Below are 14,079 nucleotides of genomic sequence, written 5' to 3'. Positions count from 1 at the left end.
TAAGTCTCACGACAGATGGCGTTGAACCACTTCCTTCCATCCCTCCTTCCTCAAGAGGGGAGTTTGGTGGGTTTCTTTTGGCTTACGGGAGAACGGAGTTTTTTGACGATCGCAGACGTATTTCAGCATATTTCAGCGCAACGTTGCGCGTGTGTGTGTGCATGCATGTATTACCACGATTCCGGTCGGAGCATTGTATGAGAGCGTAAGAATGACAAGCCGTCCATATCAAGAACGCGCGTGAGCGGGTAATTGCACAGAATCGCCCATCGAACATATGATTGTACGGAGGACGCGCGTTGAAGTAAATGTCAAGCTCAGGAATGAATAGCGATTGCGTTTTTCGCATCGTTTCGACTTTGCTCCGAGCGCTCGTGTGATTTGTAAAAAATGACGAAGCGCGCCTCGCTCGTGTGTCAGCAGTGAGGCTTCGCGAGCAGTGATTTATCACAAGTGACAATCCCTGAGGAACGTGGCACGGCTTCGGCGGACAAACATGAGTTCCGTTTGGAAACGTCTTCAGCGGGTGAATAAGAGGGCCGCCAAGTTCCAGTTCACCGTTTCATACCACGAAGTCACGTTAGAGACGACGACGAAATGGTGAGTGATGTTGATTCATTCCTAATTATATTCGCATGAATGCCTCTCGTTCACGGGTCAGGATTTTACTGTCAAACAAGTCACGCTTGTATTACTTTTGTTTATATGAGTGAAACAAATCGGTAACTTGTGCAATTCTCACACAATTAAAAATATAATAGATGCAAATGTCTGTAAAAAAAGAGAATTGAATAAATTATATTTTTTTAAAATATTTATTAAAGCATATATTTGCATGTTGCAATAAATTGCAATAAACTAATAAATTCAAATAAATGTTTTGAAAATGAGGCGTGATAATTATGTAAATTTAAATTTATTTAGAAATAATACCATTTAAATATCTTTTAATTAATTTTAAAATCTATATTTTAAAGGAATGATGTAGATTATATATTAAAAATAATTTATAATGATTTGTAATTTTATAAAAATTTTGCACAAGTTTTAGTATGCAAAGAAACTAAAGAAAAATATAATATTTTATAGGAAACCAAACAAGCTAAGTGTTGTTTGGACAAGACGTAGCAGGAGAGTTAGTTCGGAACCCTTAGACTGGGAACCAATTTTGAGCGATCCGTTGAAAGGTGTTATTAGCTGGGCAGTTCCTGACAATCATACAGTTTCCGTGACGTTATTTAAAGATCCAAGAACACACGAACTAGAAGATAAAGATTGGTCATTTGTCATTGAAGATGTAAGAAGTGTAGCATACTGATATACTTACAAAGGAACATAATGCAATGGTATATTGGTACATTGTTTCATTCCTGAATAGGTGTCGTCGACGGGAAAAAGGCGTCATGTGGCCACCACGAATATAAATATGAAAAAATACGCAACCCTGGAATCTAGTCAGCAACAGCTCAAATTAGACTTAAAGCCGACTTCTAAAAAGATCGTTAGCGCTACACTCGAATGTACTTTATCATGTGTGTTTCTGCGAGAGGGCAAGGCAACGTAAGTGCACTTCAGATTTATCACTAATTACTCATTTGTAAATTAGATAGAGGCATATTTGTTATATTTAACCAAGTAATAGTTCCAATAGGAGTGAAATTGAGCGATATATTTTAATTAATATGCTGCTGTAATTTATTTTTGGAAGATTTATTTGTGTGTGTGTGTGTGGAAACATTTGTCATTAAAATATTATCGAATATTATTTACAAAAAATTAATTTAATTCTTTTTTTACCAGGGACGAAGATATGCAAAGTATGGCTAGTTTAATGTCGGTTAATAATAATAGCGATATTGCGCCCTTAGATGATTTTGATAACGAAGACATACCGGAAGATGTCGAAGAAGTATCGGTCAAAAATTTGGATGAGATTCTAGATATCTCAGCTCAACTCGATTTAATGACGAGTAGTCTCACCGAAAGTGAACTACCTAGCACTCCTATAAGCGGTAAGTGTTGACCTTTTCATCTTATCAGTACGAAATTATGCCCATGAATGCGTCGAATATAAAATATGTTATTTTTCTAAATTTTGATAACGTTGAAGTTTACTCGCAATAATACTTGGAAATATATCTCAATTCTAATACGATGTGAACATTAAACAGTCTATTTATGACACTATTTATGATATGATAAGTTATTGAATTTGAACAACGTATAACAAGATTTTAATGCAGTTATTTATGTTTGTGAAATCACTAATGAAGTAATCATGCTTGTAACAGTGGCGAGCTTATCAAAGGACGACACAACTCCTGTGAACGACGGAGAACATTTTATACGCGATATTAGTCTAACAAAAATTGGGGAATCTTTAAAAGAAAAGTCACCTATAAAAGACAGTGTTGCTGTTGAAAATGAGTACGTAGAATATTATATTTTACAAATTATATAAGATAATATTAATCTATAATCAGCTCAGTAATGTTAAATATTTCTCTCGCAAAGTGATTTTCTTATCTCTTAATGATGAATATAAGCATGATCTTATTTATGTAATTTTCTAATATGATAATTATATATGCGTTTGATATTTTTGCAGCAAAAACATCGAGCACAGCGTACTGAGATTGCCGTTGCAGCCATTAGATCTTAAGAAAAATGACGCAAACGTTCCGAGATTGAAGGAAATTACTCCTGGTCAAGATTTATTAGAATGGTGCAAAGAAGTCACTAAGGATTATCCTGGTGTCAAAGTCACCAATCTGACGACGTCTTGGCGAAACGGAATGGCATTCTGCGCGATTATTCATCATTTCAGACCCGATTTGATGTAAGTACTTCTACTATTGTCTTGATTGAATACTTAATTTCTAAACTCAAATTTTTTTATGTCATTTTCGCTGAAAGAAAAATTTTAATAGACAATCTCGGCGCGATTATTCGATATTTCAGACTCGGTTTGATCTTCTAAGTACAATTATCTTGTTTAATTTTTATAAACTGTCTTTTTTCTCGCGTTACTTTCCCCCGGGAGAAAAATGTCAATAGACAACCTTGGCAGCATGCCAGCTATTTTATTCACGCGTTCCATTAATAAACGCTGAAATCGTCATTGTTGTGTCGACTGACTTCGTGCCAACAGTTTGAAGATTATTTTCGACAGAAAGATCGACGCATTTGTATGTCTATAGTATAGTCGTGTAATACAGTCGTGTTATTACAGGAACAATAATAACAATAAAAATAAGGAAGTAGAAACTATAATTATATAGTCTACAGTTCTATTAACAAACTACAGTTCTACGTATAATAAAACTTTTAATAAATAAATCACATTTTATATAATTGCTAAAAGTTGCTGAAAGTAAAACGATATTTTATACTTTATAATATAAGACGAAAAGATTTGTTTTAAAGCATAAATTTATGTCAATTATGTTATTTCAATCTTTTTAGAGTTAATTATTCTTGATATTTTGAAAACTGATTATCATTATTTGATAAAATTGAATAATATTCAAAATAAAAATTTCTAGAGACATCGATTCCTTATTATCGCACGACGTAAAAGGCAACTGTAAGAAAGCATTTGACGCGGGCGAAGCTCTAGGCATACCCAGAGTTATAGAACCAGCAGATATGGATATATTAACTGTACCTGATAAACTAGCTGTGATGACGTATTTGTATCAATTGAGAGCGCATTTTACCGGCCACGAACTGGAGGTATTTTAACTTTTTTAATCTTATTAATAAATCTTCAAATCTTCTTATATAATCATTACTGTTGTTTTTCTTCTTTTCTTCGTATAATATACTATATTATGACATAATTACTAATCCTATATTATTCTTCTGTGAATCACCGTAGGTACACCAAATAGGAAAAACAACGGACGAATCCTCTTACATGATCGGTAGGTTTAACACAGACAACAATACAGACGTGAGTGTCCAGCTGTTTGGCCAAGAAATCATTAACTTACGAAAGAAGGAACAGATTGATCAGAAGAACAATAAAGCGGACAATCGACGGTAAATATGTTTACAACGACGTTACGTAATTTATTATATTATCAGTCCGAAGTGCATTCTGAACATTCAAGAGCAACATAACAGATTTGCGATTCTCGCAGGTCAAATCCGTTCGACAATAAGAAGGACGATATCTGTATCGACTCTTTAAAGAACAAGCTGCACTTGAGTCTGAACACGCAGGACACACAGGATCACGATCAGTGCAACAAGGACAAATCGCCGTCCAGCGTGAAGGATGTCAAGGACATTATATTGGCCAGTTCGAAGAGCATTCTGGGCAAGGTGTTGTCGCCGACCAAGGAGAAGTACTCGTCGAGAGAGAAAGTACGTAGAAATGTTCGCGCGGGGCAAGCCCGAATCATGTTTCCGGTGTCGCGATATGTCCGCGGAATCCGCTTTCGACAATTTCCGCGACTTGGAATCTTATGAATACATTGCGTACATATATGTCCGATGGAATTTGCGCGTTAATTTCTTTCATTGTGAGGAAATGAGTACAAATTTACCGCAGAGCAAGTCGCCGCCGAGAGTGCAACAAGCGCAGCAACGTCCGATACTTATGACACGCCGGCAATTAACCGATCCGTTCGGCTCCGACGACGAGGAGGAGAACATACAGATAATCGACGACAAATGGTCGCAATCGATCTCGATTACCAAATCGCAAAGTCCGGTCCGTGATGTCAGTATATACGAGATTGCGCAGATTGTCGCTTTTTATGCATTCCTTCTGTTATTATACCTCGCTGCATTGACAATAAATACATAACGCGCACTGTTGTACCTCTTTCTATTACTTCTTTTTTTTTGTCTTCATTGGCGGACTTCTAACAAAATGCGTTGTTCCAAGATCTGCTGTCTTTTTGTTCACTATTGTGTCGAACAGGTTTACAACTGCGCTTTTTGCTGACAAGAAATTTATACCTATTAATACGCGTTAAGCTGCATGATAATATGCATGAGAGAACTGCGTATAATATGTTCCGCGATTTGCACGGAATGTAGATTTGTGCAGGCTATCTTATAAGCTTCGCATTCAATTCTTTGGCAAGTCAAGTTTCGACGATTTTGTTCCTCAATTGAACTCGCATTTCAGTTAATTTCAATAACTTTGACAAATTTTTAATATATATTTCACAATTTTGCTTTTCATCAAAATGTTTGATATTGAAAAAAAGCATCTAGAGAAAATAATTATTCTATAGTAGAGCTAAGTAACGAATAGTATGCAAAATAAGAACATAAATTATTAGCAAGATTTTCTTTCTTGCAAGTTTTAGCTTAATTTTTAATATTATATCTTTATAAATAATATTACAATTTTTTACTGCTGCTATAATTAAAACATTTAAATCCTTTAAATTAAAAATTTGCTTGAGAAGCCATATATTCATAAAAAAGCTTTGCAATGATATTTTGATTCAGCGTACGTTATCAATGCAAGAATAATCTTTTGTAGGATTCGGTAAACTCCGACGATAGAGGAAGTCGAGGTAGTTCCGAGTGTCAAGCTGCATCGCCGCCGTACGGAGACCAACGTTCGCAACATGTAATTAACATTTGCTTTCATTGTCGCTTTCAGTAATGTAACATCTTAATGCTAACAGAATTAAGGTTATTTAAACTAGATAAAAAAATTTTACAGTTGTCCACTGATTCGACTTACATTTTCTTCTTTTTATTTCAGCCATTAGTTAGCCGACATGATGAGTTGCGAGAGCGTGCGAGATTACTTCTAGAACAAGCCAGAAACCAGACGAAACCAGCCGGGTTTGTTTCCGCTGCGATCAGTCCCGTCGAGGTTCTATATTTTTATTTATATAGCTAGAGAGTTCTCTGTTAATGTATCGAATATCTCTTGAGGGACGGTTGGATTTTATGTAAATGTAACTTATTTTTGCAGATACAGAACGATGACGAGAGACAGCAGCAATTGCGGGAAAGAGCGAGACGCTTGATAGCGGAAGTGAAAATGGGCGTCACTGTGACTCCGAGTCAACTGAACGACGACAATAGCAGTGATCGACGATCGATAGACGATCAGAATAATAGTCCTAGACGTAGCATCACGCCGTCAACGCCCGGTGATAGACTCAGTATTAAGGTTCGTAAATGTTACACATTTAATCTTTTCACATTTTCTATTATAATACGCAAAAAATGATAAATTACAATTAATTTTTCAGTCTGAGTACAATGGAAATATACTGGGAAACACAAGTGTGATAGATGGAGAGAAGAAAGCCGGTTCGCCTTTGTATTCCTTTTCCAAAATCATAGAAAGAATTTCGCCCGACAAAGGAAGTCCTGACAGAACTCCGTACACACTTCGCGGGGTAAGTTAACATTAATTTAAAGCAGTTGAAGAAGTTATTGATGTACAATATAGGTTAATTTATATATATCAAACTGCTTATTTTTATCGAGTTTTAATAACGATTTATTTGCTCAGTTTTAATAATGACATCTTCATTGCTTTGTAGTTGGGCAAAGACATGACATCGTATATACAAAACGAGCTCGAGGCGCTCGAACGAGAGCAAAATCAGATTGACATACAGGCTGGCAAGCTTGAGAAGCAATTGAGAGCAGCAATGGAAAGCGATAACGAGGATGAAACGGAAAGACTGATGTCTTTGTGGTTCACTCTTGTTAACAAGAAGAATGCGCTCTTGAGAAGGCAAATGCAACTAAACATACTGTAAGTGATTCATTCATTCAAACATTTTAAAATTTAATTGAAAGTTGTACACATACACACATACAATCAATCAAAATAGACGACATTATTATAATGTTTATTACATTTTATTGAATTTTTTATTTTTAGGGAAAAGGAAGATGATTTAGAGCGACGATTCGAACTTCTGAATCGCGAATTAAGAAGCATCCTCGCAGTGGAAGAGTGGCGGAAGACATCCGAGCAAAAAATGCGTGAAAATTTATTGTTGGAAGAATTAGTGTCGATCGTGAACAAAAGAGACGAATTGGTGCATCATTTAGATACGCAAGAGAGAGCGTAAGTATCATAGATGCATATTATTTTATTATTTGTTTATCATAGAATTATTAAAGGTTTTATCTTTCGCTCTTCCGTCCAATTTTCAGCATCGAGGATGATGACGAGATAGAACGCGACTTATCGCGCGCTGGATTAGCTCAACGAAACAAAAATTGTGTTGTGCAGTGAAGAGTTATTATCTATTATATATTTTCGACACTATTTTGAAGGTAAGTTACGTGACGTTATACAAATTATGATAAAACTTGTTTGTCAAGTTAAAAGATTTCAGTTATGTTAGATCAATGAGAAAATTAAATTTTTATTCTTATTTATGTTACTTTAACCAAGTTTTTCATCTTTATTGTTAAATGCTTCTTAAAGCATTAATTATAATTTTTTAAGATAATTATGTTGTTTTTCCACTTTTCATATTTTGTAAAAACTATTTTTATGAGATATGACATGCAAGAGCGTAAACTTAAAAAATTTTCAGGCATGACCCATTTTGCTGTGCTTGCCAAAGAGTCGATGAAATTAGACATTGAAGAGTTAAGTATAATGTTTCATGGTTTGCAAACTGATCACTTTAGGGACTCATTTTCTACTACACATCATAGATTAATTCATTGAAGTAAATTAATATTAAATTCGTCGACCAACAATTCGCGACAAAGGAATTGAGGAAGGTCGAGAAATCTCGAAGCATCAACAAACATTAATCAATGATGTGCATGATTTTTTGTATATTATCGAGCACGAAGCCGATTATTTCATATAGCAAACATTTTGATGTATGCTTTAAGTGGAGTGTTGCGCGTCAATACAAATAGATACGCGCTACGAGATGACGAATAATGCAGAACACTTTATAATTATAGTAGTAGAGAAAGAAAGACATAATTAATTTTTTTTTAAATGAACAATAAAGCGTTAAGCGAAAAAGTAACGCAGATGCGGGAGAAAGCTTAGAAAGTGTGGAGATTAATGATAAGGCTAAGTTTTGACGAGATTCGGGATCTCTTTATGATATTTATATTAAAGGATTCTGTTTATACAAGTTAATTAATAGCTTTTATATTTAAAAATATGAAAGATGTAATTAGTTGATTGCATGCCGCAATTAGTTAATCAGTTGACTGCAATTGTGAATTTTGAACGTTTAATTTACGTAAAAATTTTTACTTTGTGGCTGGATTGCTAAAATATTTAATATCGAAAACCAAAGAATGACAAATAATGATTCATACATTCACTAATGAGGAACGGCAGATTTGATCGATTCCATTATCGATCGTATCATTTCTCTCTTGAGTTTCTCTTCGTATTTTTAATAACAAGTGTGAGTGCTATTCTATCGCTATCTAAGTGAAATTAAAGTGGGCTACTGTGCAAGAACACGCGAGAGATGCGTAAAAAGCAATTTAGGAAATATATCTCGCAACATTACCGTTCGAAATCGACTCGCGGCGAATAGATTATCCCAATTATTACGAAAGGTAGATCACGTCGGCGTTACGAATAGTTTTCGGACTCGCAATAGTCGTTTCCCATCCAGCATTCATATATACTCTATTTGTGCCATATGAACGTTGACATACTTTTTCCATTCTACTTAACGAGCTCATTCGTTATAATGCAGGAAAAAAATGCATGAAAGGTAAATCCGACGATTTCGCTGGTGGGCGTGCAGTTTTAAGGAACCGAATAATCGCTAAGACTAATTCTTATGTGCTATACTTGAATTATACGATTCTCATGGTCGCGGCAAGTGCGACCGAGAACTATCTCAATTCCGAATGATAAATGATTTAGCAATAATTTATTATTCTAGTGCCTATAAATCTACGTTTATAAAACTGTAGTATAAATTGACTCTTTTAATTTAATTTATTGTGTATCATGAAGAATATTTAGTGTAAAAATAATCATTCTTGCCAACGCTGTAGTCTTGTGGAGATGCGCTGTTCTATTTTTCTTTGCTGATCGATGTATGAGTGCGAGTGAGTATAAAAAAAAACATGTCACGCAATATTCGCCATTAATAAGGGAAGACTTATAAAGCACCGCAGGAGGAAATAAATATGATGTTGATAATATCACCAAGTGTCGTTTTATTTCTATTGTACTAATAAAATTTACATTGTATTTTTGCAGATAGAACTATTACGGGATAGATAGAGCTTAGGATCTTTCGCTTGATGTTTTTGTAAAGTTAAATAAAAGTGGCATCATAATGAAATACTGAGGAGGATAAATTTGGAGAGAAAGCGGGCAGAAGTGGATAAAATTGGAAGCAACGAGAGGCACTGAGATGATTATGATTTTATTTGCACATACTTTGCGATGGCAGTGACGCTATATACACAACGTTACACATTTATATGATATGAATGACTGCTTTGTCACCTGCGCATTGGTAACCGTGGTAATACTTTGTTGATTATATAAATATCGATCGAGCTGTACATTTTACACGAAGAATTAGACATTACAAATCGATTGTACACTAACTAATAATCGTTCATCTTAAATCTCATAACAGAATACTTCACTAGATAAAGCTTACACCAGAACTAAGCACCACATTATGCGACGTGAGAAGTTTCCTTTGGACATTTACGACATTTCGGATATAGTGTGTTCGAATGATGCACATCACAAGAACCCTTTCACTTAACAATCGTCAAGTAGCGGACAACCGTGCAAAATTATCGCGCTTTCTCTTCACTTTGGCATCGATAATCTTCCCGTTGACACTTAATTAAAAACTCGCGTAACAATCATGGAGTAGGAAAATTGCAAATGACAGGTACGATGCACTTATTACAATTATTTTCTCCTTATATAACATCGGTCACGAAGCTTATATCTTCTCTACGTAATTCGAAGGGAAAAGACCAGTTTTCCCTTTCAGTCTTCCATGCCACCAGCCGCCTTCATCTGGAAGATATATTATTAATTTATACATCAATTATGTAAAAAATTGCCATCATTGGAAACACTTTTTTTTTATCTGTAGATATCCTTTATTTAAAACACTTGGATATCTATAGATAAAAGTTTTTATTTTTATTTTTATTTTCAGTGCTGCGTGGAAGACTTTTAATATATTGTTACTTTTTTTTATATATATATTGTCTAATATTGTGTCATTATTTATTAGGTAAGGAAATTCAGGTTGTAACAACTCACGTTCTTTGAGTACTTCTACGATGTCGCCTTCTCTCAGGCTCAATTCGTCGAGGTCTTGCGGATCGTAGTCGTACAGGGCTTTAACTTTCGGCAAACTCGGCGGCGGCGGTTTCTGAGGGGGCACTTTTCTATTCGCCACCGCGTACGCGACATTATCCGCCTTCCTTCTTGCGCGGTCCGTCGCGTCACTAGTTTGTTTAACACTCCATTCCTGGGTTTGCATCCCTTTATTGAGATGACCGGAAACTTTGCCGTTATGTAAGGGCAATCTGAATCCCGCGGGCGGTTCATGCGGCGGTGGCGGCTCCGTGGGTGGGGGTGGAAATTTAAGCAGACCTTCGAATTGCACAAAAATCACATCTCTTTAAGTAAATTTTTATTATTTTTACCTGCAAGCGCTAATAATGTAAAGAAGCTCACCTCGCGGTCCGCTATTGGGATCGATAAACATAGTCATTACAGCAGTCTGTTTGTCCCGCAGCTTGTTAGGATGGTTCGTTCCGTTTTTCATTTCTTTCTGAATCTGTACAGGTTGAACGTTCGGGCGATTCGGCGGAATGTTTGGTCTACCGTTGGTAGTCACTTGCGTGGGAGTTGCGCATCTCATAGCTGCTACCGGGCGAAGGGAAGCTCTCTCGACCATAATCGTCTGATTGTTCGGCGTTAAGACTGGAGTTAAATCGCACAGTCTTGGCGCTTGACGAACTGGCCTCGTAATGTTGTTGTTGTGCAAACGAATGGGCATCGGTCGGTCCGAATTAGGCTCTAAACGATATTATTAAGTTTAAATAAAGAATATGTATTGCTTTTTCGATTAGGAATTGTGATGAGGGCAGAAAATAAAGCCTTACTCGTCGTGTTCGGCAATCCTGGACCGATGCTGATGTTGAGAATTTTGCCGGACGGCCTTAAGATCTCCTTGTCGCCGTAATCCGTTTGCGTGAACTTTATTTGCCTCGTCCCGCCGCCACCCCAACCCTCCTTCTTCACTTTGAACTCCAAGCTAAATAGAATTGAATTTATTTTATTCCAGGCACGAAATGTATAAATTGCACGCGCTACAATAATAACAATACGCGAAAAGACGTACTCATTGCTAAACCTGATGTTCATGAGATGGCCAGTATCTTCGAGATATTTTTTGCTCAGCACGGACAAGAATTCCGTCTTGAATACCGATTCCAGCAAGCTGGCGTAATCCTCTTTTGTATGTATGATTATAAAATTGTCCTGGAAGGAAAAATATGAAAACGTGTGCGCAGTATGTATAATGCAAATACGAAATTGTAAAATGTTTAATTACTTGTAGCGTGCTCAGTGATACGTGGCTAATCTGATTAAACGGGAGCTTCCTCTTGATAACTTCAATGGATTTACCCTTCTCGGGGCCTTTCTTCAATTGCTCGCGGCCGATGAGATAAAGACATTTCCCAGTAAGGATGAGATCTCTCCTGCACATCTGTTACATAAATCACTCGCCATGAAGTTGTGTTCAAATATCATTAAAAGCGATTATTCGAAGTCTTGTGGGATCAATAAGGTAATAAATCAATGTTTTCTTTTATCTTTGGAATCGTACAAAAATCGATATTTGTTGAAATAACTCAATATTTACTTTTCCTTTTTCATAAAATATTCAATATTTTAATTTGCGGCGATTTTTTTCGAAATTATGATATTTTACGAAACGAGATGCGCAAATGAAAAAAGGCTGTTCAAGCCATAGAATTTTTACCTTAAACCTTCTGTCGTATTTCTTCACGACTTCGGCAAAGAACACTTTTTCCCGTCTTCCAACGAGGCTCGTTATTTGCGGCTTGCCTTCCAGTCCTATGTAATCGCCCACAAAATTTCTATTCAGACTCGCCCGTCTCCGCTCTTTACGGCCGAAGAGAAGATTAGCGGCTTCCTGTTTCTGCTGATTCTGTCTCTTCCAGGCGAAATACTTTTTGAAGGCTTTCTGAATAATTCGCGCGTACATATTGTACTTTCGATCGCGAGCTTCCTCCAGCATGAAGAGCTAAATTACACATCGTCTAATTAATTTGTCGAACAGAGTTTAAAATTGAAAAAAACAAGTTTAAAATTAGAAAAAACTTACAGTTTCAGGCGCCTTAATAAAGAGTTTCGATCTGCCGAGCTGATACTGCGATCTATCGATATGTATACTCCCCAATATCCACTCCACGCCTTGCTTTTCATCGCCAGGCCAACGAGGCCACGTTTCTTTGGTGAGTATCGCATATCTGTGTAGAAACTTTGCGAACGGCCTCCTGTAGGCGAAGCCGGCTCTGCGCACTCTAATATTTTCTTTCAGGCCTAGATATTCCACCTGGAAGTAATTTACCCGCGATTATTTGTTAATTCATTGTTACAAGCATATTGAATTGTATCAAGCACATTGAATCCAGAATCATTTAATAATATTTTAAAGCAGTTAAGACATCTGTGAACTATATTCTACGGATTGTAATATACCGTAAAACCATACCGTATTGACTTTCTCGAACAAGATTTTAACGTTACCTGAGAAGAAAAAAAGAAAAAGAACGGTTTTGCGTGTAATCGTTCTTACCATTTATGTTTGACATAGTTTACTGGAACATTACACGATCGAGCCAAGGAGAAAAGCCAAATTAGAAAATCCCATTAAAAATCTCATTAATCTCGCTTTTGTGATTCATTTTTCAATTATCTGGTTTTAATTATTTTTTTCTATCTATATTTTTTTAAATCTATTTTTAAGCATTTCTATGGCTCTTTTCAATATGCATAAATTTTGAACTTCAGGAATAAACCGGATAACATCGAAGAAGTTATTATACCTGATGCTTGACCCGCAGCTGATCCCAATCGCGCGGCTTCTTCGTCTCGTTCGGCTTGATGCACCGAATGTAATGCGGCGTGCACTTCATCAGCTGACCGACCAAGCGGCTGGCTTGATTTCTAATTTTGCTACCCGCAGTCGTAGGTCTGGATTTGAGAGTCTTCGTTTTAGCGGCATCCTTCTCTCGCGGGTAAAGTTCACGCACCAAAGAACTGACAATAGAATATCGTTTTTCATTCCATTCTATCAGCTATATAACGATATTAGCGCATCAAGTAGAATGATGCTTGGATTAAAGAAAATCACATTAATGCGTGACAAATAAATATTAAAAGACTCATGTGTAAACAAGTTCATCATATTATTTTTAACTTTTGCAATTTTCGCGAAATTTTCTGCACGCGATCCTTACGTAAATAAATGCACGTAATTGATAAGTGGTTAGAATTACGTGACGATAATGTTGAATTATCGAGAAGATATTTACATAACAACATAATGATTTCCATGATCAGTCATTTAAATCATCATCTAAATGTAAAATACGATACCTGTCACACACACACACACACACAATTAGTTTCTCAATTTTCTTTTTTTTTTTTTTACTTTGTTATAAAATTGACGCTTATTCTCGTGTTTTCTTTAATCCTGCTTCTCTTATTAGATATTCATCGAATCGATTGAAAAACAAGCGCGGAGTTATTAATCATTGTCAAGTAATAACTTAAGTAAATTTCCTTTCAGAATCATTTGTCACGTGGATAACCAAGTTATGGCACTACGCTTACTTCGTGCCCGTCTGCATTAACTCGATCAGATCCAAGAAGAGGACATCCCGGTTCTTATCGCAGAATCCATCCACGGAGTATGACACCACGCCGGCGTAATGAAGGATTGCGAAACCGTCGCTCTTGTCTTGGAAATGTGCGTGCTGCTTAGCCGTTCCTGCCAGTTTCTGCAATTCATACAACACGATGACTCGTTAATTTATTACATTAATTTAAAA

General features: G+C 36.2%; 2 protein-coding genes across 6 annotated transcripts in view; one reads left to right on the top strand and one right to left on the bottom strand.

Moving 5' to 3' along the window:
* The first annotated feature begins 89 nt into the window (after positions 1 to 89).
* LOC105679048 (Eps15 homology domain containing protein-binding protein 1) lies at positions 90 to 9,150 on the top strand. Of its 5 annotated transcripts, none has more exons than XM_067348573.1 (18): positions 90 to 600; positions 1,090 to 1,297; positions 1,379 to 1,560; positions 1,801 to 2,012; positions 2,292 to 2,427; positions 2,609 to 2,839; positions 3,546 to 3,735; positions 3,881 to 4,044; positions 4,146 to 4,371; positions 4,559 to 4,720; positions 5,507 to 5,596; positions 5,735 to 5,848; positions 5,951 to 6,151; positions 6,234 to 6,383; positions 6,531 to 6,748; positions 6,878 to 7,066; positions 7,156 to 7,278; positions 7,545 to 9,150. In XM_067348573.1, the coding sequence occupies exons 1-17, from the start codon at positions 497 to 499 to the stop codon at positions 7,235 to 7,237; spliced, it is 2,859 nt and encodes a 952-aa protein (XP_067204674.1). In that variant the 5' UTR covers positions 90 to 496; the 3' UTR covers positions 7,238 to 7,278; positions 7,545 to 9,150. The 5 variants fall into 5 exon arrangements, with proteins under 5 accessions (XP_067204674.1, XP_012234245.1, XP_067204677.1 ...); XM_012378822.2 differs by having other exon boundaries at positions 4,559 to 4,729; XM_067348576.1 differs by lacking the exon at positions 4,559 to 4,720.
* A 208-nt stretch (positions 9,151 to 9,358) lies between these two features.
* Positions 9,359 to 14,079, bottom strand: part of LOC105679047 (unconventional myosin-Ie-like) — a 29,191-nt gene continuing 24,470 nt past the window's right edge. Inside the window, exons 12-21 of the mRNA XM_012378821.2 lie at positions 13,862 to 14,028; positions 13,069 to 13,282; positions 12,345 to 12,575; positions 11,979 to 12,263; positions 11,547 to 11,702; positions 11,334 to 11,473; positions 11,095 to 11,246; positions 10,664 to 11,008; positions 10,244 to 10,579; positions 9,359 to 9,991 (exon numbers count right to left, since the gene is read on the bottom strand). Of these exons, the coding sequence (XP_012234244.1) occupies positions 9,915 to 9,991; positions 10,244 to 10,579; positions 10,664 to 11,008; positions 11,095 to 11,246; positions 11,334 to 11,473; positions 11,547 to 11,702; positions 11,979 to 12,263; positions 12,345 to 12,575; positions 13,069 to 13,282; positions 13,862 to 14,028 (2,103 nt within the window). The 3' untranslated portion in view covers positions 9,359 to 9,914. The remainder of the gene's footprint in view (positions 9,992 to 10,243; positions 10,580 to 10,663; positions 11,009 to 11,094; positions 11,247 to 11,333; positions 11,474 to 11,546; positions 11,703 to 11,978; positions 12,264 to 12,344; positions 12,576 to 13,068; positions 13,283 to 13,861; positions 14,029 to 14,079) is intronic.

The sequence above is a fragment of the Linepithema humile genome, chromosome 2 (genome assembly GCF_040581485.1).
Source record: "Linepithema humile isolate Giens D197 chromosome 2, Lhum_UNIL_v1.0, whole genome shotgun sequence".
In the NCBI taxonomy this organism is placed as follows: Eukaryota; Metazoa; Arthropoda; class Insecta; order Hymenoptera; family Formicidae; genus Linepithema; species Linepithema humile.
This window is presented reverse-complemented; position numbering and strand designations above follow the sequence as displayed.

What these genes read in the sequence shown, in the direction of transcription:
- LOC105679048 (XM_012378822.2), top strand. Translation starts at nt 497, where the DNA reads ATGAGTTCCGTTTGGAAACGTCTTCAGCGGGTGAATAAGAGGGCCGCC. An exon ending in ACCTAGCACTCCTATAAGCG is followed by an intron (nt 2,013 to 2,291) that starts GTAAGTGTTGAC and finishes TGCTTGTAACAG; the next exon opens with TGGCGAGCTTATCAAAGGAC. An exon ending in AGTACTCGTCGAGAGAGAAA is followed by an intron (nt 4,372 to 4,558) that starts GTACGTAGAAAT and finishes AATTTACCGCAG; the next exon opens with AGCAAGTCGCCGCCGAGAGT.